The 25,165-nt window shown below is 32.6% G+C and overlaps 2 protein-coding genes across 2 annotated transcripts; one reads left to right on the plus strand and one right to left on the minus strand.

Moving 5' to 3' along the window:
* The first annotated feature begins 909 nt into the window (after positions 1 to 909).
* Positions 910 to 3,649, plus strand: ONS95_013745 (uncharacterized protein). Its single transcript, XM_058507387.1, has 3 exons — positions 910 to 1,949; positions 1,996 to 2,691; positions 2,742 to 3,649. Exons 1-3 carry the CDS (start codon positions 1,694 to 1,696, stop codon positions 3,539 to 3,541), a joined length of 1,752 nt encoding a protein of 583 aa, XP_058356556.1. The 5' UTR covers positions 910 to 1,693; the 3' UTR covers positions 3,542 to 3,649.
* Positions 3,650 to 4,611: 962 nt separating this feature from the next.
* ONS95_013746 (uncharacterized protein) lies at positions 4,612 to 6,579 on the minus strand. The gene is made up of 2 exons (XM_058507388.1): positions 5,617 to 6,579; positions 4,612 to 5,503 (listed from the first exon to the last, which is right to left on the minus strand). Exons 1-2 carry the CDS (start codon positions 5,696 to 5,698, stop codon positions 4,821 to 4,823), a joined length of 765 nt encoding a protein of 254 aa, XP_058356557.1. The 5' UTR covers positions 5,699 to 6,579; the 3' UTR covers positions 4,612 to 4,820.
* Positions 6,580 to 25,165: the final 18,586 nt, after the last annotated feature.

Below are 25,165 nucleotides of genomic sequence, written 5' to 3' on the forward strand. Positions count from 1 at the left end.
GAGAAGAGAGGGAAAAGCGACGGATAGTAGAGCTTCAGCGTGCTATAGCCTGATTTTTCTGATTGTTTACCAAGGTCAACAGAGCTAGCGTGTCCGTCTCGCTTACCTAAATGGACTGCTTCAGCTCAGATCATTATCCAGCTAGATATTTGAGCTCATCCTGGCTATCTGGTCAAACTTTTGGTTCTTCAGGCCGTCTATCCATGCCAAAATTTAAGAGTATATCCAGGTACCAGTGTAAATCTACAGGGCTCATTACAGGAGCATTACATCTTAGAACAAAGATTTGAAATAATCACAAAGTCAAACACACAAGAAGCACAAACGAATTAACGTTGTTGACGTTGAGCGATGGCACATAATAAATATCTCCTACGCAAGACATTCAAAATGCACTTGTTGTATTGATGACTCAGCCAGATCTCAGATATCCCACCAACTTTCCGTAGGCGCTTTTTGGATCAAGAAGTTCGTGGTATAAGCATCATATATCATGGGATTCACTTCGCTGACGTTGAACGCCTTGTCCTCCCACGACTCCCAATCTGGCGCTGTCAAACCTCTTTGTGTCTCTGCAGCCATCTCTTCCAAAAGCATACTTTTGATAGAAGTCTCAGCGAAAGCCCATGAACATTAGCGTCTGTTCTAACAAGTAATGCTGCGTTCTCCAAGTTTGGGTCCACTCAGAAATGGCTGCAAGACAGGTTAAAAATCCATACCGCCAATCTAGACATATTCATCGTTGGCTTTGTATTTTGGAAGTTGCCGCAACCCCTCAGCAACGCGACAAAGCGCGTCGGAAAGACCTCGGGAAGAGCCCAAGCGGACAGTCATGTGACACCCCTGACACCCGAAATTGTTCGGTCCCGAAACCAAATCACATGTTTCATATTAATGACAGCAAATTTTCGATATCTGACATCCAAGCCTCTATCATCTCAACAATTGACGAACCTTCTATGCGAATTTGGTGCTAGCTGTAACTCAAGATGGCCTTAACACAGCACCTATTCCCGGATTGTTAGGGAAGGAGCCACTCAAGGGCCTCTGTATATAACTACAGCTTCAGCATACCTTCAACAATCAAGCTTAATACACCCAACACTCTGTCTCCCAACACGGATGGATTTCTCTGCTGCCCTGAAGATATCCTAATGATAAGAGGTTCCATTTCCCATGACAGTGCCTGTCTTCGAGAATCGAAAGATGGATTCAATTCTTGGCTTTTAAGAGATCAGTCTAGACTTTGGCCTCCAGATTTCAGACTCGGACTTACGGATACCCACAAACAGGGTTCGCAAGCTTGAAACATCCTGTGGAGATAATGGAGCGCCACTCCACGATCTCATTGATGAGAAGGTTCCGAACGCCGGGTTTCTACTCAAGAATATATTAAAGATAAACAGTGTTACGAATCAAGCTCCCACGGAGGACCAGCTTCTGCCCTGTGCTGATGTTTCTCAAACCAAGGGTCATTTGCAGGACCTCCACTTTGAGATGACCAAGTCAGCCTCATAAAGCCCCCGCTGCCCATTTTGCTTATTACGAATTTTGTTGTCTGTGTATTATTTTCTGAGTATACAGCGCCTGGAGATGCATCTTCTCCCGTACATTCTTTTATCATATCCATTCAGCTCTATCTGAGCATTCTTTTCGTCCAAGAACTATCAGCTGGTGCTGAGATTCTTTGACCATGTTTTCAAATATCATCTCAGCTATTATACCTGCCATATTTTTCTCTTCTCTTGCCCAAGCCGCTGCTCAAGTCGATAAGACCTCAATTGGACCACTCACTCCACTCTCCTCCAAAACCAAGATTTGCAATATACTTGAATACGGAGCCAAAGCAGACAATAAAACAGACATAGGTCCCGCAATTTTGTCAGCTTTCTCCAAATGCGCTTCAACAGGAGGAGCAACTATCTATGTTCCGCCTGGATCCTTCTCAAGTAATGCCTCCACAAGCCCGTATGGATCCGATGCTAACACTTCCAGTTGCCACCGGTGTCATACTCAATAAAGGCTCTGCTTACGCGCTCCAAATTGACGGACTGATCACTCTGACCTCGAATGGGGCATTCAATGGCAATGCTATTGTAATCCAGAACACGAACGATATCGAGGTTTTCTCAAGTAATGGCCTTGGCGCAATCAACGGACAAGGCTACATCACCAGAATCACAGCTTCAGGACAAAATGCCCGCCTATTCCGTTTTATCAATTGCAAGAATATCGCCATACACGACATGATTTTTGTCGACTCACCAACATTCCACTTAGTTTTCAATTCCGTCTCGAACATGGAAGCATACCACCTTACCGTCCACGGACCTAACATTGGCGGCACTGACGGTATCGACGTTATCTGCACCGACAACTGCTACATGCATGACATCGAAGTGACGAACCGAGATGAGTGTATTAGTGTTAAGTCTCCATCGAACAACGTCCTCATCGAGGACATCATCTGCAACCAGAGTGGCGGAATGTCAATTGGGTCACTCACAGCCGATATCACAGATCTATCCACGGCTGCAGCAGTCTCCAACATCACCATGCGAAATATTTTGACATATCAATGCACACAGATGTTGATGATAAAAACTTTCCCAGGTGGTTCCGGTGCAGTTGGATACGTCAAAGATTCTCTCTTTGAGAATTTCTGGGCCTACGATACTACTTACGCGCTTGGTAAGAAGATCCTACTTACCCTCTATCCAATGTCTCTAATTCAAGTGCAGACATTGATCAATACTGGAAGAACCACCTCACCCCCAACACGGGAGCCGTCGCTCTCAGCAGCCTCACATTCAGTAACTGGACTGGCACAATGAACAAAGGCTCTTCTCGAGGCGCCATCGTGATCCGTGGAAGTGACCAAGTCCCCGCTACGGACATTACGCTCTCCAACTTCAATATGTGGACCGTGAACGGCAACACAGTCGTCAATCAATGCAAGAACGTTTACGGTATAGGATACTGTGCTAGGAAATCCACCGGTCTGCCTCTTGCAACTTTCACAACTTCAGTGACTCCGACGGTAGCACCAGCTGGTTTCACACCGCCAGCTAGCCCAGTTTGGGGAGTTGCTGGGTATGGGACTAATATCCCAATTCCTGTTTATACACCCGCTGCATTGTGGAAGCCAGTCTCGAGTGGAGTGGGAGGATCTTCTGTCCTGGCCACGTCGAAAGTCTCTGTCGCAGCAGTGCAGGCTCCGTCCACTTTAACTGTGGTATCTGCGAAAAAGACTTCTTCGAGTATTCCGGCTTCGACCAAGCTTTTATCCTCATCAGCAAAAGCTACTTCTACCACAATCAAGGGCGCCATACCCGTCACCAGCTCGTTGGTCCAAAGCTCATCAACCTTTGTAGCAGTAGTCAAAACGTCATCTAGCACTAGAGCCGCAACGACTTCGAGCACAGTTGGAACGATCGCCAAGTATGGACAATGTGGTGGGAACCAATGGACAGGAGCAACGGACTGTGTAACAGGTTCAACCTGTGTTTTCCAGAGTCAATGGTACTCGCAATGTCTGTGAGTCCCATTATGGTGTCTTCATAATGAGAGGGATAAAGTCTCCCAGGAGATGATAGGGGCTCGAGTTCTGAGGTATCGAGGTTTTGTGTACATAGTTTCTCTTCTTTACATATATTTTACCAATCTTGATGCCGCTTATAGCACAACCGATTCCTCATAATTTCAGCCGTCTGATCTTTTCCTCGTCAACAACAATATCGATTTGTAACAAAGGGAGCTCAGATTCAAAAGCAGATACCTCATTTCTTCCGCCATTCCTCGGCACTTACATCTCGACATCGATTACAAAATATACAGAAACTCAGAATCCCCTCCCTGAGGAACTTGAGTCCAGAATTCCCTGACTCGATCGATCAATAGAGACAACACATACCCGCCATCATCCTCCCATTCCCTTCCCTTTCCTATCTACCCTTTGCCAAGTCAAAGTACCCTTCCCAAGGTCGATCGATTCTTCATACATCTCACCGTCTATCTCTCTCAGGTCTCTCTCTGTCTCTCATCTGAAGTTCTCGTATCTATCGCAGCCCTGCCAAGCCGTTGCTCACGCTAAGCTTTCTCTCCGACACATCCCTCTAGCCAGGCAGACTAAGAACAGCCGCATGCGGCTCATACATGCGGGCTTCGTCTACAACTTCCTCTTTCGTCTTCTCATCCTCTCCCTTTCTCACCTGTCGGTAGTCCAGTGTTGGCAATCTCGATCTCCCATGTTTCACACGAGAAAGATCGTCCAAAGAAGAGACGGGCAAAAGAGATGGCAAGATCTGAAACAGAGCCTCGAACCCGAATGTAACCGCGAATGAAAATCTGAGTCTGTCTGAAGTAGTCGGAAACTAGATAAGCATGTCTTGAATTCGTGATTACTAAGTATTAATGTTTCAGTTTCGTGACCGCAAGCATGGATCTGAAAACACGCGCTAAGACTTTGAGTGGGTCACGTCATTTTCCAGGTTATGGCGTTGCTGATCAATATCAGCCTTGTTGAGGGAGTGGACTCTAGAAATCGTTCAAAACATCGCGCAGTTTGAATGTCGATCTGCCTCAACCGTTTCTATCAGGATGGAGATAGTTGATAAGGAATGAGGTTTCTATTTGCTAACTTCGCGAGGTTACCGCGGGATATTCGGAGATGAAAGACTGCAACGATTCTAGCTCACGCCGAGACACAGAATGGAAGTGCACGGCCAGGCTCAAAGTAGAATATCAAAGGACCAAGCAAAACGTCAAGACGCGAAATAATGGTCAATTTGAATCGATCGATCGAACTCCTCAAGCTCTACCTAGAAACAAGCCTTCCCTAATCCCCTCACCGCATCCCCCAACTCCCTCAGCGTCTGCGCATCCCTAGGGATCGTGTGCCCCTTCCCATGATCGAACAGTACCGCGTCATCCTGCTCACAAACATTGTAGAGGGCCATGGCACCAGCTAGGTACGGATCATCAGCACCAACACAATGCAGCGTCGGCACATCCACAACCTCCTCGCTATTGTCCCTAAGCAACATCTCATTCCTCCCGAGATGCAAGGGTGGCCAACCCGCGAAGAACACAGCGCGCTTGATACTTCTTGGCCGTCCCTCATCCTCAAATCGTTTTCGCTCATCCATGATCAGGGTAGAGCCCACGACGGTGCCTTCAGAATACGCACATATGCCATCGAAAGGGCCGTGTTTCTCGATCGTAGCGTAGATTGCATCGAGGGCGTTGCGCACTGAAGAGCGAATCCCGTCTGAACCTTCGGGCATGAGCTCACGAAGGACGTCTTCAGGATTTTCCCCTTCTGGGAAGTCGCGCACGCGTTCGAGGACGTCGTTTTGCTCGATGCCGTCGTATTCTATGAAGCGGTAGTGGGGAGCTGGACCGAAGTAGTCGAGAAATCCTGGGGGCGGATCGCATAATATTTCTCCTTGAGTGAAGAAGAATTCGGTTTTGCCATCACTGGACATTTCTTTGCAGAAGGGTGCTGTTGGTTGTGTTAACATAGACCGTATTGGTGAGAACTATGAAAGGTACCTAGTTGGACTTGAAAGTTCTGAAAACGTTAGAATTGCCTGAGAGTAGGCGTGGGAGGCTCACTTTCGCACTGCCGTAGGCACCTGGTAAACAAAGGAACCTCATCTTGTCTGTATCGAGTTTCTCGGTTTCTTCCTCTCCCCATAAAGTTAATGCCTCCTACTTCTTCTATTGCGAGCGTCTTCAATATGTTCCCAAGTAGATCTCGTTGAGAAGAAGGGCGAAGTCGGTGTTTGCCATACTAGTGTTACCTTTCGCATGTGGAACATAGCGGCGGAAAATCGTTGGGGGACGTCCGAAATCACCCCTTTCCGTGTGCACAAAGCATGTGGAGTTTGCTTTTCCGCAGAATTCCTTGAAGCTATCAAACCGAAAAGAATCCTATCGTAGGTTATCAGGGGTAACTATTATAGGTACAAGTCAAGATCTTCGGATCTTCACCAGCGATGCTAATTTAGGGCAGATAGTAGACCAGATAGGAATGTAGCGGTGGGGGTGACGGCGCTTATAGCTGAAATGGTGCAAGCGAGTATAGCGCCGGCATTTGCACCTGTGCTCAGGTTTGGCTTGAATGGGGTGATATGCAGACCATCCCGTGCCGGCATCTGATCTATGCCTGAGCAACGACGTGGAATCTGAGATTATTGCAACGCTTCCGAAGTCCACTTCGCACAGCCTATCTGGCCAGATGAATGGTATCTTACTTCGGAGAATATCACTCCCGCGAACGAGTCTCGGACACAACGTGGAACAAGAGGCGCAATGCGGGGAAATGGATTAGAAGATTGGCTTGCAGCTGAGATCGTGGCTTCCTTCAAAGATACGACGAACAAGTGCCGAAGAGAGGCTGAATAAGGGATAATAACAATCCTACAGTAGCTCCATCAAGATAAAGATGTGTTGCTCCACGTGTAAAAAGCAATTTGTAGCACGGGATTCGTCCTCGATCCGAGGAATGGATAAGGCTCGCTAAGAGCGCCACACTCCCCCTATTAGAAATATAGGGATTGTAGGCGTAGACTCAGTACTATAGGCTGTACTACTAAGTACGCTACCCCTTTATATAGGAGATTCTCTCTCTCTATAGTAGCTCCTTATACAACTGTAATTCTGTTATAGTAGTAATTCTAATTAATTATAAAAGACCTTAAAACTTCATTTTTATTAAGATCTCTACTTTATTAACTTTTAGTATATCTGTTACTATATTACGATATTATCTTAATTAAAAGCACTAATTCCCTATGTCACTAAAGCCTTAAAAGGCAAAACTTTACTAGAGTTTAATAACTTTTTTAAATAAGAGCTTAAGACTAAATAAGAGCTAGCCAGGGCTAGAGTTCTTTATTACGTTTTTACTGAAGTTAGCGTGCTAAATAGTATTAATTAGCAAAATACTTATATTAAAGAAAAGAAGGAAGCTTTTAAAATAGTTATTAACTTAATCTTTAAGCTTCTCTTTCTTAAGTATAGAGATATTATTAAACTAAACGACACTAAGCCTCTTTAGGAAGCTATTTACACTAATAAAAGTAAAGTAGTTCAAGGAAGTCTTACCTTTACTAATATAAGAGACGATTTCTTTAAAATAAAGTTTATCCCAGGGGAGAAAACACTTTAAAACTATATTATAAGGCTCTTACTCTTTAAAGTAAAGCTTAGCAGTAATAGTAAACCTCTTACTAATAAAGATATACGTCTTAAGCTATTATAATCGTTACTAACGTCTAGAGCTTAAATTACTATAACACTTACCTTAGAATTATAAGACTTAGATCTTAGAGATACTATACGAAAGCTTAATAAATATTAAATTCAATAGAAAGAACAGCTTCAACTTATAGCTACTAGTAACACTACGAACTACGCGAATAAAAGCTATAATAAAAAAAGAGGTAGTAAAGATAGTAAAGGCTAGAAGAGTAAAGGCCACTTATATAAGAGAGGTAATATATATAAGAACAGGAGAGAACAGAAAAGACAGAATAACAATAGCAGAAGTAATAGCTAATAGAGATATAAAGAGCGCGTGGAAAAAAGAGGAAATCACTTTAAACTAAGCTAAAATTAGTATACCTAGTATAAAAGCTATAGCTACTAGTACGTAGACTACATAGAAGCTAAGAATACTTACGAAATTAAAGATAATAATACTTATCCTATGTTCTCTTTAGAAGAGATTTACTACACTAAAGACGTAGAATATACTTTATTAATAATCTCTATTACAGAATCTATCTAAAAAATTAACTCTAGCGTTACTCGCTACTTTAGTAAAGTTCTAGCTAAGTTTAAGTAACTTAAGCGCTAGCGTAATACTAAATATATTAAAATAGCGACTAATTCATACTTAATAGTTAAAGGTTATAAAGATATTACTATTAATAGATTAACCCTTAAAGACGTATAATACGTACCTGACTTTAGAGCTATAAAGCTAGTATTAATATATTAACTCTTAGATAAAGGAATTAATACAAAACTAACTAAGATATTAGCAAATAGATACTAGAATAGTGAACTAGCCTTTATAAGCATAAAAAACAGAGGTTTATATATTTTAAATATAAATCCTTGATATTAAGTTACGTATAACGCAATTTCGTTAGACTTAAAGCTACTAAAGAAACAAATAGAAAGTTAGCTTAGTATAGAGGAAATAAAAGCAGATCTACTCTATAGATATTTAGGCTATATAAATTACGCTTATTTAAAGAAACTAGTTACTTACAGTAGTTACGAAATAAGACTAATTTCTGTTCCAGAGCTAAAAGGAGAGAGGTATTATAAGGCTTACCTTACAGGCTATATAAAAGAGTACTTTAATAAGAAGTCAGATAGTAGAACTAATATACTTATTCGTCGACTACATGTTAATATCTCTAGTATCTTACTACACTTAATTTATAGCTATAAATACTTCCTTTTAGTAGTAGATAATACTACGAGGATATGTTAGGTAGATCTCTTAGTTAATAAGTCTATATTAACTATTTAACTAGTTATTCGGAAATTAAAGCTATAGCTTAAAACTTAAAGGCAAAGTAAATTCCGTATAATTATCTACTAAAGGACTAAAAGTAACAAGGGAGAGTTCAGTCCTGAGTTTATTAACTAGCTATAAGAGAGTAGAATCGTTCCTAAACCCTCTCCTCTATATAAACACTCTCTAAATAAAGTCGTAAAGCAATAGATATATAAACTAGCTAAGATTACACGCTTAATCCTCTATAACACGAAGATACCCGAGAATATATAGTGCTACGTTATTAAGTAAGCGGCAAAGCTAAAGAATAAACGCCTAACTACTGCTTTACTATATAAAACAGCTACTAGACTTACTCTAATTAAAGTATACAAAGGATAGCTTATAGACCTCTCTAAAATAAGAGTATTTAACTCTATAGCGTACCCTTTATATCCACTAAGGCTATATTAGGGTAAAATAAAGTAAAAGATAATTCCAGGGTATTTTATATTAGTAGGTATAGCTAACACCTCAACCTATAGGCTCCTAAACATAAAAACCTTTAAAGAACTAAAAATAGCTAACTATAGCTTTAACAAGTATATAATATACTTTATATATACTAATAGTAAGGAAACTACACTAAAAGGCAGTAATAAGGCAGTAAAAAGACCTCTACTACTAGCTACTAGTCTAGCACTTACTAAGAGGCCAGCTAGAGGTACTAAAAGCTTAAAAAGACCTCTAAAAGAGAAGCTAGCTATAGAAGCTAAAAGACCTCTAAAAGAGAGGCCAGTTATAAAAACTGAAAATCCTTTAAAAAGAAGGTCAGCTGCAGAAAACATAATAAGAGATACTAAGAGAGCGTCTAATTAACGCCTCCCTAAATAGACTTAACTAGCAAACACGTTTAATAACACTCTACTATTAAGATATAGTAAGAAATAGTGTAAAAAATAACACTTTAAGTAAGCCGCTTAAGTGATAACTACAAAGCTATACTCTTAGTAAATCCTTAACAAGGCACTAACTTATTAAATAGCGCTAATTACGCTAAAGAGTAAACTTATATAACCTCTTAAAGTTATAACTATCACAGAGACTTTAAGGGAGAATCTAGTAGAATAAAAAGCCGCTATTCTTAAAGAATTATAAGCTATATAAAGCGCTAAAACCTATAGATTATACTTTAGTAAGTCTCTCTCAGGCTTGAAACTAATATCTTTAAGACTAGTTTTACGTAATAAAATTAACTCTAATAGCTCTATAGTATAACGAAAGGCTAGGCTCGTAATAAGAGGCTTTAAGTAAAAATATAGCCTTAACTACTTTGACACCTTTATAAGCGTTATACACTATTCTACCTTACGAGTACTACTCGCTATTACAGCTAAAAGAGACCTAGAGATCGAGTATATTAATATTAATACTGCCTTTTTAAACACGTACTTAAAAGAAGATATATATATAACGATTCTGAATAATAAGACGCCGGAGATATAAAATAAGCTTTACTTAGAGCTGAATAGAAGGAAAGACATATATCTGAAGCTCTTACACTCTCTCTATAGCCTAAAATAAGCACCTAGAGAATAGTAGCTCCTTATTAAAGATAAGATAAAAAAGCTAGGTCTAGAAGCGTTAGAAGCTGACCTTAATCTCTTTATCTTTAAGAATAGAACGTACATATTAGTCTTTATCGATAATATACTAATTATAAGTAACCCTGCCGACTATAAATATCTTAAGAAACAGCTCTTAAAGACCTAAAAAAGCAAAGACCTCAAAGCTATTAATACGTTTATAAGCCTATAAGTTAAGAAGGACAGGAAGAATAAGACTCTGCGGATTTATTAAATAGCCTATATATAAAAGCTACTAAAAAGGTTTAGAATAGCTGTAACTAAAAGTAATACCTTACTTGCAGCCGCTAGAATAATACTAAGGAAGTCAGCTAAAGATAAAAGTATTATACTAGCCTCCCTTAAAGAGATCTTACTGTTTTAGTAGATTATTAGCTCTCTAATATACCTCTCGAACCTCACACGACCTAATATTACTTATATAATAGGCTAGCTAACGCGGCATATATCAAATCCCCTTAAGTCTCACCTCTAAGACACAAAACCTCTCCTCTAATATCTATAATATACAGAAAGTAACAGAATAATATTTAGAATCAGAATAAAATACAAAGGAAAGCTAAACAATAATATATTTAATATTTAGACTAATACTATATAAGAGACGGAATATAACAGGAAATCATTTCAAGGATAGATAGTGTAAAGGAGTGGGGTAGTGCTATTAAAGTATATAGTAAGTAGGGATATAGAGGACTACTAACTAAATAGGTAGTAAGAGTAGGAGAGAGAAGATAATATATTTATTACGTGTTATCGCGCTTATTTATATAACCTTATAGAATAGGCTAACTATCTTCTGACTTAGAACTATACTACCTTACTATATATATCCCCCCTTAATTAAGTAGTCGCCTCCTGATTATATCCCCTGATATATTATATAAATAAAAGAAATATATAGATACTCCTCTTAACTATCTACCTCTATTATATTACTTATACCTACTACTAAACACTCCTTAGCCTTCTTTATAAATAATAGGCCCTCTTTTAATATAATCTATATTACTTCCTTACTTAGCTAATTAGCGTTATACTCTATTTCTTCTATTAGGACGCTTATAGCCTCTAATACCTTCTTTAGGTAGTAAAAGGACTTCTCTTTAAACGCCTTCTTCTCTACCTTCTTTACTATCTTAAAAGCCTCTATAGCTATAACTAGTGCCTTAGCTCTTTATTTATTAATAAAAGTATAGGCTACTGCTTAATTCTCCCTTAATAGAATATTTCTCTAGGCTATTACTACTAGAGAACTCTATTATTATCAAGTAACTAAAGTATTAAATAGAGCCCCTAACCCGGAAAGCTTAACTATAATAGTAAATCGAAAGGGAATTACTTTATACTAATTTATAAGGCTTAATAGGGTAGCTAGAGGTATAGTGAAATCTTAATAGGAGTTAGCTAGATCTCTCTAAGTTCCCCTTTCTATAACTTCTAAGGTTTCCTTATTATTCTAAATTATAATAAACTATAGTAAGATAATCTGATAAACTTTTATCGCAGGCTTAGTTAACTTATATAGGATCTTTAGTAGTATAATTTATATATCTCTAAGGTTATAAGGAGTTCTAACTTAATCTACTCCTAGGACTTCTATATCCTCTTAAGTAAATATTTAGTCTATAATTTAGTAAATATAGTAGTTAGTATCTTATCCTTACTTATAAATATATACTTACTACTTACCTAGCTTATATTATATCCCTGGATAGTAGAAAGTGTAATTATCCTTATTCTCTTAATCTAGCGAGATATTACCTTGAATTATAGTAGCCCCTTAATTAGTAATAAGTATATTATTAATATTTAAATCAATATAATAGAAAAAGGTTTTATCTCTTAGTATAGTGTATTTAGTGTAGTAGGAATAACTAACTAGTCTTCACTTCTTATCGGGATAAAGAGCTATATATAGTATATAATAGGCGGGGTCTTAGTATATAAGCTACTAGATTACTAAAAAAAATATATTCTGTAGCTATCTGATATTCTTACGCTTATTAATCTCTTATAAGTAGTACTAGTATATATCTAATTTATTATAGATTTACTTCCTAAGAAAGGAACTAAACTACTATTTAAAGAGAAAGTAAATAACTTATCTATTCTCTTTCTACTATAGTAAGATCATTAGATCTTAGCTATCTAGAATTAGCTTCTAATTATAATCGAATAATTTAAGTCTCTTTTTCTTATAAAATTTATAAGGCTTAAGCTTATCTAATAAGTAAGGAGAGCGATTAGCTATATAAAACTAAATATAAGTCTCCGGGTCTATCTTTAGCTTTCTGATTTCTAACCTCCTATTATATATAATATATAATCTCTTAATAGCTAAACCTTCCGGGAGCTACTTTATATAGAGACTTATACGCCTTACTATTAATTATAAGTAACTATAATAAACTCGCTGAAATCTTAGTATCTTACTTAGGAGCTTTATTATTACTATAATTAGTAGAACTTTCTTTCTTCTTATTATAGTTTTCTAGCTAGTAGTTATATCCTTCTTATAGCTATACTTCTGCTTATCTCTACTTTTCTTATTAACTTCTTACTTTTCTTATTCTTTTAGTTCCTTCTTAACTAAGTTAACTTCTTTCTTATTAATCTCAGCCTTTTTCTTATATATAAACCTAAACTCTTTTATAGCTTCGCTTATTTCCTTCTAGCGCTAGAACTAATATAGTTAGGGAGCTAGGGCTATTATAGCGCTTATAATAATTTCCTCTGCTAAGTAAGCTAAATTATTAATATTACTAGGGCTTTTTTCCTCCTTACTTATAGCTATAGGTATATCTTCTAATTCCTTTATAAATACCCTTTCTTTTATAAAGCCTCTTATACTAACTTATATTCTAATACTCTTCTATTCCCTTCCTAATAACTTCCTTACCTCTTTTCCTCTTACTTTTACGCTTATTATATAAGTTATATCTATTATAGTAACTTCCTTTACCTTAGATATCTCTTAATAAGGTAGCCCTAAGACTTATCTCTAGATTTCTAAGTTAACTTATAATCTAGCTTCTTTAATAGATATCTTTATAGAAGCTTATTAGTAGCGACCTACGAATTCCCTTAACTTAGTCGCTAGCTAAGCTAGTACTTCTAAGTCTATTTAGTTCTTTACTATACTTTCGTAAGCTTTACCTTATTTATTTCTCTTCTTTATATTATTAATAATTATAACTTAAACTTCTATCTAAGACTAATAAAACTTATCTTTAGATATATAGATCCGGAATACTTTAGACTTTTTTATATACTTATATACTTACTTAATAAGTTCCTTAGCTCTATTATAGTATACTATTATATTCTCTAGGACCCTTAACTAGGTATTATACTAGTCCTATAGTAGGATCCTATTTAGGTACGTAATTACCTTATTAAAATTAGTAAAGGCTAGTAATCTATCTTTTATAAGTACCTTAACTAAGCTTATACTTATATCTCTACTATTATTTATAGCGAACTATTATATCTACGTAGTAATCTAGTTATTATAGCGTGAAATATAGGGAAGTTATTATTTTTAAAGAAAGTTGAAAAGTTTTAAATTAGAAAAATCCCTAGCGCCTTAAATCCCCTTTTAAAAGCTCTTATACCTCGCTTAGTAACTTATAAGCTATTATTCCTCTAATTATATTATCGCGCTACCTGCTAATAACTAATATATAATAAATAACTAGTAAATTCTCTGCCCTTTTTACTTTTCCTTTCTCTAAAATTTATTTTTTTATTTATTATCTTATGCTTTCTCTTACTAAATTCACTTTTTCTATAGCTTTATTACTATTATTCACTTAATATAAAACCTTTTCCTATGCTTTTATTTTCTTGAATTTTCCTTTTTCTTTTAATAACTATTTTTCTATAGTTACTTCTCTTTCTTATACTATTATTATTATCCTTATATTTTACTACTTTCCTTATACTTTTTATACTCTTAACTTATACTTTTATTATTCTATTACTATAGTATTACTTCTAAAGACTATCTCCGCTTAATATATCTTAAAGTACTTTTTATATAGCTTAACCTTTAGTATAGTTTATATCTAGGATATTACTATAGCTATCTAAGCTAATAGGACTATATATTTATTAGATTATATAATTAGCCTCCTAGTCCTTACTTTTAATAAGTAGGTCCTTACTAAGATAGAAGTATCTAATAAGTAGAGGATTGATTTTCTTTTATATCTTTATATACGCTTTAGTTAGAAGTCTATAAGTTATACTTTTCTTAGTCCGGATAACCTTATTATAGAGTTTAATAATATATTTTTCTATAGTAGTATTATTATAGGATCTAATACAGATACTTTAGACTTAACCTTTATCTTTATAAAAGAGTATAATAATTATAAGTAGTAGTGTAATAAGCACTTATTTAGTAATAGTAACTCTCTTAATAACTATAAGAAGAAAGAATTATAGAAGTATATTAAGTCTAAGCCCTTAACTAACTTACTTATAAAAACTCTTAGCTTATCTTCTAAAGACTCTTCTACTCCTAGTACTATCTGTATTAAGAATATTATTAAGAAGAAGAAGCTTACTAAGAAGGAGACTTTCCTTATAAAGAAGTTAAAGGATACTAATAAGTATATAAATAACGCCCTAGATTAGGATAATTCTAATAAAAGTAATACTCTTACTATTAAATATAAGCTTATATCTACTACTACTGCTTTTACTCCTATAACCTCTAAGAAAATCTTATTCTAAGTTACTTAGTCCTTTAAGACCGCTCTCTCTCTAGAGAAAGCTATTAATAGTGATAAAGATACTAAGGTTCATGCTAATATTAATAATATTAAGAATAAGGATAATAGTAACTATTCTAAGAAGAAGAAGAAGAAGAGATCTACTAAGTGTTAAGCTCTTAAGACTATTTCTAGAACTACTACTAAACTATACTAAGCTCGCTCTTATTATAAGGCTACTATAATTACTTCTACTTTTATCGCTAGCTATCCTCCTAAGATTAAGTTACTTTTTAATAAGTACCCCTAGTAATACTCTTATAATAAGAGTACTTCTAACCCTACTAATACTTAGTTTTACCTTATTACTTATTAGATATACTTTAATCTTAAGTATATTAGTTATATTAGTAGTACTCCTACTTAAGATATTAATAGTAAATATTATTATATAACTTACCTTAAAGGATATATTTATTAAATTATTACTAAGGCTATTCTTATTAAGTATAGTGTATTAAGTAGTTCTTCCTTAGCTTACCTAGCTACTATAGGTAAGTACTTTCCTCTCTTAGCTAGTTATAATACTAATAATAATAGTAATAGTAAGAGTAGTGAAGAAATAGATATTAATAATAATAAAATAGCTGAGGATACTACTCTCCTAGTCTAATAAGTCCCCTCTACTACTATATTTATTATCTATATAGATTTATTTAGTTATATAATTAGTGTTTAAGGCGATTATTTTTTTTAATTTCTTTATATAATAACTACTCTAAGCACTACTTATAATACTACTTATTTCCTCTTCTCTTAGTTCGACTTTAATATTATTATAAGTGATTAATAAATAGGATTTAATAATATTTAACTTTACTTATTCTTTTACCTAATAAGTAAATATAACCTATATCCCCTATTTAAAATTCTTAGCCCTCTTAGGAACTCCTATTACCTTATTTCCTTTGCTAAGTAAGTTAAATTATCCTACGGCTTTGTAGCTTAATTATAATAGCTATATACTTACTTTCCGGAATTATTACTTACTTTTCCTCTAGTTCTTAGAGATCTCTCTTTACTTTAGCTTACTCTCTTATTATTAGTGTAGTACTTAGGATATTACTTCCTAAGTCGCTCTCTATATTACTAGCTATTACGCTCTCTCTTTTACTTAGATCTTCGGGTTTAGAATTATTAAATCTCTTACTAACTTTAACTAGTTCTTAGATAAAGTCCTTTTTATAAAAGACCTTAAGTTAATTCCTTAAAAATATACTACTAAGTTAAGTACTATAGAGTTCCGAGAGTATATATATTCCTTTCTCTACAATAGCTATATTAATCTTATATAAGCTAAGCTATTAGTAGCTAAGCTTTAGTTTAGAAGATATATTAACTTCCTATTTAGTATTATATAGTAGAATAATATTACTAACTTTAATTTCCGCCTAATGAATCCGCTAACTAGTATTAAACTTATCCTTACTTATTACTTATATCTTATACTACTTTATAGTTACCTCCTTTAAATCTTTATCCCTAATCTAAATCTACTTCGTATAAAAAGCTAAAGTCTCTACTTTTATCTAAGTATTCTCTTAATCTATAATCCTTTAAGTAAGGACTCCTATTTTAATTAGTAGAACTACTTTTAACTTATACTATATCTAAAATAGTATATACCTAGTTATTCCTTTTATTATATAACGATCTGCTAAAAGTATTATATATAGATTTCTAACCTAATCGCTTATCCCTTTATTTATTATCTTTACTAAGGCGTTTATAATAAGTTTATAACCTTACTCTACTATTCTATTTACTAAGGTATAATAAGCTAATACTACTACTCTTCGGATTCTATATTTCTAAGCGAGCTCTTTTACTTACTTCTTATTTTCTAGTCTCTTATTTATAACTAGCTTTCTAAAGATCTTATAGTAATATATTATATCTTTCTAAAGGAAATCTATAATAGCTACTAAAGTTATATTTACTAAGGCTTTAGCTTTAACTTACTTAGATAGATTATCCTATATTATAACTAAGTAGTACTTTCCTTACTTTAGTAGTAAATATATTATATTTATTCCTACTTTAGCTTATAGAGCGCTAGTCTATATAGGATAAAGCGCTTCTTCTATCTTAATAGAGTCCTAAAGTTAATAAGCTTTATATATTACTATATAAGCTTTTATATCCGGGTATAGTAAGTCTTAGAAATACCTTTTAGTAACTTTCTAATAAGTACTTTCCTATCTCTTATAGCTTATATTCTTATAAAGGGATTTAAGGATTATTTATCACTTCCTTTTACTATCTACGACTTATCTTATTAGAAGACCCTTATTAGTATAGCGATATAAAACTCTATCCTAAACTATATAATTTAGAGCCTACTACTTAAATCCTTTAAAGTCCTTAGGGTTAACTTTACTTAGTTACCTTAGTATAAGAAAATACTCTATAATAAGCTTAGAATCTAAACTCTATACCTCTTATAAGTAAGGTACTACTCTCTTAGTCTAAATACTAACTTTAACTTAACTAAACTAAGTATCTATAAAGTTATTAATATCCTTTTCTAGAGTTTTAGTATCTAACTCCTTCTAGGTAACTAGTTACCTAAATAGCTTATCTGCTACTATATATTTTATTCCTAGTATATAATATACTTTAAAATCGAAAAAGTATATCTAAGTAATCTATTTAGTAACTAGAGCCCTAGGTAAGTCTAATACCTCTTAATTAAGCTATACTACTAGAACTATAGTATCTGTTTCTAGGATAAAGTAGCAGCTAATTAGAACCCCGCGGACCTTCTTTAATACTTTTAAAACCTTATAATACTCCCTTTTAGTAGTATTATAGTTTCTTTTAGTAGCTATTTATACTTCGCTATTATACCTAATAAGATAACGCTTAAGGTTACGATCTAGCTATATTAAGACTATCTCCTATCCCTAAAAGCTTATATCTACTACTAAAATTATTTTACTATTTCCTTCGGAGATATCTAGCTTTACTAGCGCTAGAGCTATTATTAGAGCTAACTTTAGTATATCTATCGTAAACCTTTTAATATCTCTGAATTTCTACTCTACTCCTTTTTAGAGTAAAAGGTATAGTAGCTTAGCTTTTCTAGTGTAGTTAATAATCTAGATATAATAGTAGCTATAGATACTAAGAAACGCTTTAACTTTAGTTATATTTTAGTATTCCCGCTAGTTAAGTATCTTTATTACTTTTTTACTATCTAGTAACCTATCTTCTATAATATAAATATAACTTACTAACTTTAGGCTATTAACCCCGAACTACGACTTAAAGCTAATTATAGCCCTTGCCCTTTCTATATTAGTTAGGATTATATCTAAATTAATAAAGTGTTTTAAGATATATCTTTAAATACTAAGCTTAACCTTCTTATTATTATATTTTAAGTAGGGGCCTAAGATAGGAATATTATTAATAAATATCCTAGCTCTCTTAAGCTTATAGTCCTTTAGAATTACTTTTCTAACCTTATAAAATTATACGATAGAGTTAGTTACCCCTTGAACTAAGGTAGTATAGTAAAAGAGACTAAGTAGTATTTAGAATATAGTTAGGTCTCTACTATTAGAGTATAAGGTAACCTAATTATACCTGGAAAAGAAGTCTATTAGGGAAGTAATTATATATCTTATAAAATCTTTTAATATTTCCTTAATATTAGGTAGTAAGTTAGTGTCCTGAATTATTACTATATTATACTTTATTATAGTATCTATTATCTGATACGCCTTACTCTTTTTCTTAACTAAAAACTACTAATCCTTATATAGTTTATAGCTATATTCTAAGGTACTAGCTTTAAGCCTCTCTGTAAGTATATCCTTAATATATTCCTATAGATATTTTAATACTAGGAATCCAGGTGCCTACTAGGCTTTATACGGAATAGTGTAAATTTCCTATAATAAGTAGATATCTTTATATATCCTTCTATATTTAGAGAAGTTAAATACTATTATAGCCTCGCGCTTATATAGTATCTCCTTTAAAAGCTTATATTCTTATAGCTATAATCCTCTTCTAATTATTATCCCTTTTATTCTTTCTAGTATTAACCTTATCTTATATAATAACTCTAAGAACTTTAGGGTTATCTACTTATCAAATTCATAAGGTAATTTAATAAGCCCCTTAGCTCTCTTTTACTTTAATTACCTCTACTTTTAATCTAGCTTCTCCCCTAGCTTCGACTTATCTGAAATCCTTTCTTAAATCAGAATAACCTTATTAGCCTTCTTCTTATAAGTATTTTAAACTCTAATAGTAGGAAAAACCCTTTTTACTTATAAAAGTATAACTAAATCCGTACTCCTTAAAAGAATTATATCCTTATCCCCTTCCTTATCTAGCTTAGTAATTACTATAGCTGAAAATACCTTTACTTTTCCCTTACTAAGTAAGTTAAATACACTAGTTAACTCGCCCTTCCCCTTAGTAGATCTATTACTAGAACTACCTACTATTATAACCCTAGCTAAGTATTTTCCAGGAAAATATCTGATTTAGTATAAGACCTTATTAAATCCGCGACTTTAATTATAACTTACTTAGTTCAGTTATTATTTATAACTATAGTAAACTAATAACCTCTACTATAAGAAAACAATAAGAGACTCACTATAATAAAGGGTTATTCTAAGACTATATTATTCTCTACTTACACTAAAGTAAAAAAACTCCCTGCTATCAAGACACTTCTAATCTCTATAGTAACTCCCTTATATAACCCCTTGAACGTCTCCCGCTCTTCTAAGTAGCTTATTATTCTAAGATTAGGGTTAAGTTGAATAGGGAGCCCGGCCTTTAAGGTAATCATAGAAGTTATTAGATTAGCCTCTAACTTATAATTAATAAGCGCTATTATAATTAAAGACCCTAACTATACCCTGACCTTCAGGCTCTTAATTACTAAGACTTAGGAGTCCTCTGATATCTCTTCTACTTTCACTGACTTTATTAATACTAGGTTAGCTTAATTACCTTTAACTCCTTTCTTAGTAATCCGAGGTAACTTTATTATAGTTATATTTTTAAAAAGTAGTTTCTATAGGAGCTTAGAGTATATGAGTACTTCCCTACTAGTAATACCCTTTAGTTTATTATCTAGAACCTTATTTAATAGCTTTAGAGGCTACGCCCCCTACTTTAGGATATCTAGATACTACTTTACTTTCTTAGTGACTCTTAGACTAACTTTCTTTAACTTCTTAGTCTATTTCTTATTTATCTCTATTTCTTTAATAATCTCTTCTTATTATACTTCCTTCTCTAATACTCCTTTAATTAGATTCTTCTACTTCTACTTTCTAAGTTATAGAACTTTTAAAGCTACTAAGTCCTTTTCCTTCTTAACTCACTTATTTAATACTTTCCTTAGGTTTACTTACTTATTATCTTTTCCGCTTTTTAGTTTTTTACTTCTAGCCCTTGATATTCTTATAGCTTCCTAATTTCCCTTATCTTCCTTAATATCTAACTTATCCTAAGTTATTACCTCTACTACTATTACTTTTATAGATTTAGCCTTATTTATAAGGTGCTATAGTACCTGTATTAGCTATACTATTGAATTACTTCTCCTAACTTATCCCTCGCTAGTTCCCTATATTAAAGTTCCCTTCTAACTAGCTTATATAGCCTCTATTACTAGGACCCCCTTATACTACCCGACTAATTATCTCCTACTACTAGCGCGCTCGTAATATATCTAGCTCTAATAATTATATATAAGCCCCTTCTCTATATCTATTAGGAAGTCCGGGTAATTCCTACGGAAATACTTATTTTCTAAATAGTAGAAATATTAGTTCTAGTAATCTCTAAATATCTCTATAGTATATACTCTAATTAGCGAGTTATTCAGGCGCCGGGGTTGGCTTAAGTACACTCCCTGTAGTAGTTTAAATAGATTAACTTAACTACCGGGTCTTATTAGGTAGGCCCTTAACTAATTTCCCTCGCTAAGCGAGTTAAATACTAATCTTCCCTCGGGACCCTACGGAACCTAAGACGCTCTTATAACTAGTACTAATATATTAAATACCTAAGTTATCTTCTCTACTACTTCTATAGATATAGTCTTTAGGCTAATAATAAAGGGAACTAGCTAACTCTTTACCTTAAGGGTAATAAGTACTTAGCTAAGTGAATCTACTAATTTACTAAGGCTCTTCTACTTTATATAACTATTAGAAAACTCCCGGACTATCTTATTAGATATATAAATCTTAGTAGCTATCTTAACTAAGTTATTAAACTTAATTATACTTAGCTTATTAATATTAACCTTGTTCTTATATATAACCTTCTTATAAACGTCCCTCGGCAACCTATTTAAGAACTATACTCCCTAAGTATAATTTTCTAACTAGCCTCTCTTTACTAAGGTAGCTAAGATTATAGTAAATTACTAAATAAACTATTTTATATTACTTTCTATAGTCCGTAGTTTTAACTTTAGAGCCTTAAGGAATAATCAGGAGTTTATTTGTTAAAAAGTATCCTAATCCTTATACTCCTCTAATAGAGAGACTACTAATTCTTCCTAATTCTTACTTATTTACTTTAGTAGTATCTTAATATACTAACTAATAATAAGATTATAATATTAAAGGAGCCTTTTAATTTAGTCTATATCTTTTAATTAAGTATTATTATACTAATTAGTATATTACTCTAAGAACTTAGTAATATTAGCTCTCTTAAAATATAGCGTGCTTAGTATACCCGGGGCTAGTATAACTAAGATATACTTAACTTCCGCTATCTTAGAATTTATAATCCTTAATTCTTAATAGCTCTCCTCTTAGACTTAAATATATTCTATTATATTACTTCTCTTTATATCTAGTATTCTTTAATTCTTAAGATCTTTTAGAAATATAGTTATATTAGGGAATTTAATAAATAATTTAAACTTTTAGTATCTACTTATAAAGTATAATATACCTAATACTACTAGAGTTAAAAGTACTAGAGTTACTAGTAGGAGTATAGTAATTATACTTCTTATAACTTTTAGACTTAGCTCTTTTAATTACTTTAACTTCCTTAACTCTTTTTCCTTATATCCCTTTTTTACCTTACTTTAAGCTCCTTTTTTATATTAGACTTACTTTCTTTTTATATTTATTTATTCCTTACTTATTTTCTTTATATAAACTTTCTTTATTACTATAGTAACTTTATCTTTTAAGCTCTATGTAATAACTTTCCCTTTTATACTTCCTTAGCTCTCTCTACTTATATTCTATTATTTCCTAATATCTTACCTACTAAATAAAGGTTCTTAGAGTCCCTTTTTTTCAGCTACTTCTTATATATCTATCTATCTTTATAATAAAGATACTAAGTAATAAAATTCTAACTCTTACTTTTACTACTAGTTTAGCTATATCCTAACTATTTCTTTACTTTACTTCTAGTTCCCTATATAAGTTACTAATATAAAGGAGTAAGGTAATACTATTAAAGTATATAGTAAGTAGGGATATAGAGGACTACTAATTAAATAGGTAGTAAGAGTAAGAGAGAGAAGATAATATATTTATTACGCGCTATCGCGCTTATTTATATAACCTTACGAAATAAGCTAACTATCTTCTGACCCAGAACTACACTACCCTACTATAATAGTAAAGTTCTATAGGAGTCTAATCTCTTAGGCTACTAATAAGTAAAGGTCTATAGCTCTCTCTAGCTTAGATTCTAAGATAATAGCTACTAGTAATAGCTCTAAAGAAGTAGCCTAGTTACTTAAGCTATAGAAAGACCTTGATATAAAGCTATCCTAAATTCTTATACTATATCTTAATAATATTAAAGCCGAATCTCTCTTAAAAGAACAGAAATTCTATCTAAAGGCAAAGTATATTAATATCCGCTAGTTCTACATTTAAGATAATATAGTTTCATATAATAAGTTAGTAGTAAAACACGTTCTAGGAAATAATAATATAGTAGACACTCTTATAAAAGCTTTACCTTTAGATCGTTTAAATAATATAAGATATATATAAAGTTACCTAACAACAACTGATTCTTTAATAACAACTCTAAGATTAATAACAGTTAGCTAATTAATAGTAGACCTATATAAATTAAAGCTATTTCTAGTAGTAGAACCTATAAAAATAGAATATTCTTCACGGAAAATCAGTCCTTTAACAAATACTTTCCTTAACGATAATATATAACTACAAATCAAGTAAAACAACAACATATAACTACTATACTTAACAGTTAAGATAAATCTTGTTTCATAGTTAAAGAAAGAAAGAAAGAAAACAAAACTAAAAGAGAACGACCTTTATATACCCTAAAAGCTAAAGAGAAAGCTAATAAGAAACAAATCTTAATAGCTATAAAAGAAAGGTACGAGGTAGCTATAAAGAAGAGTAAATAAGAGCAGTAAGAGCAGGAGATCATTAATAAGAGAGCGATTTAAGTGCACTCTTATACTGTTTTATATATTATAGTAAGGTAGTATGGTTTTAGGTCGGAAGATAGTTAGCTTGTTCTATAAAGTAATATAGATAGGCGTAATAACGCGTAATAAATATATTATCTTTTCTCTCTTACTTTTACTACTTATTTAGTTAGTAGTCCTTTATATCCCTACTTATTATATACTTTAATAGTACTACCTTACTTCTTTATATTAGTAACTTATATAAGAAACTAAAAGTAAAGCAGAGAAGTAGTTAAGATATAGCTAAGCTAGTAATAAAAGTAAGAATTAGAATTTTATTACTTAATATCTCTATTATAGAAATAGATAGATATATAAGAAGTAGCTGAAAAAAAAGGACTTTAAGAACCCTTATTTAGTAAGTAAGATATTAGGAAATAGCGGAATATAAGTAAAAAAAGCTAAGGAAGTATAAAAAGGAAAGTTATTATATAAAGTTTAAAAGATAAAGTTATTATAATAATAGAGAAAGTTTATATAAGGAAAATAAGTAAAGAATAGATAAATATAAAAAGAAAGTAAGTCTAATATAAAAAAAGGGCCTAAAGTAAAATAAAAAAGAGATATAAGGAAAAAAGATTAAGGAAGTTAGAGTAATTAAAGGAGCTAAGTCTAGAAGTTATAAGAAGTATAATTACTATACTCTTACTAGTAACTCTAGTACTTTTAACTTTAGTAATATTAAGTATATTATACCTTATAAGCAGGTATTAAAAGTTTAAATTATTTACTAAATTCTTTAATATAACTTTATTTCTAAAAGATCTTAAGAACTAGAGAATACTAAGTATAAAGGAAAGTAATATAGTAGAATATATTTAAGTCCGGGAAGAAAGCTATTAAGAATTAAAGATTATAAATTCTAAGATAATAGAAGTTAAGTATATTTTAGTTATACTAGCCTTAGGTATACTAAGCGCGCTATACTTTAAAAGAGCTAATATTACGGAGTTCTTAGAATAGTATACTGATTAATATAATAATACTTAATTAAAAGATATAGACTAAATTAAAAGGCTCCTCTAATATTATAATCTTATTATTAGTTAGTATATTAAGATACTACTAAAGTAAATAAGTAAGAATTAGGAAGAGCTAGTAGTCTCTCTTTTAAAGGAGTATAAGAATTAAGATACTTTTTAATAGATAAACTCCTGATTATTCCTTAAGGCTTTAAAGTTAAAACTATAAACTATAGAAAGCGATATAAAGTAGTTTATTTAATAATTCACTATAATATTAGTCACTTTAGTAAAAAGGGGCTAGTTAGAAAATTATACTTAAGGAGTATAGTTTTTAAATAGGTTACTAAGGGATATTCGTAGGAAGGTGATATATAAGAACAAGGTTAATATTAATAAGCTAAGTATAATTAAGTTTAATAACTTAGTTAAGATAGCTACTAAGATTTATATATCTAATAAGATAGTCCGGGAGTTTTCTAATAATTACACGAAATAGAAGGGCTTTAGTAAATTAGTAGATTCGCTTAACTAAGTACTTATTACCTTTAAAGTAGAGGGTTAGCTAATTCCCCTTATTATTAGCCTAAAGATTATATCTATAAAAGTAGTAGAGAAGATAACCTAAGTATTTAATACGCTAGTATTAGTTATAAGAGTATCGCGAGCTCTATAAGTATCTAAGGGAAGATCAGGATTTAGCTCGCCTAGTAGAGGAAATTAGTTAAGAGCTTACTTAGTAGGACCTAGTAGTCGAGTTAATCCGTCTAGACTATGACAGTATAACG

The sequence above is a fragment of the Cadophora gregata genome (genome assembly GCF_030347475.1).
Source record: "Cadophora gregata isolate MNR1 chromosome Unknown scaffold_8, whole genome shotgun sequence".
Classification (NCBI taxonomy): domain Eukaryota; kingdom Fungi; phylum Ascomycota; class Leotiomycetes; order Helotiales; family Ploettnerulaceae; genus Cadophora; species Cadophora gregata.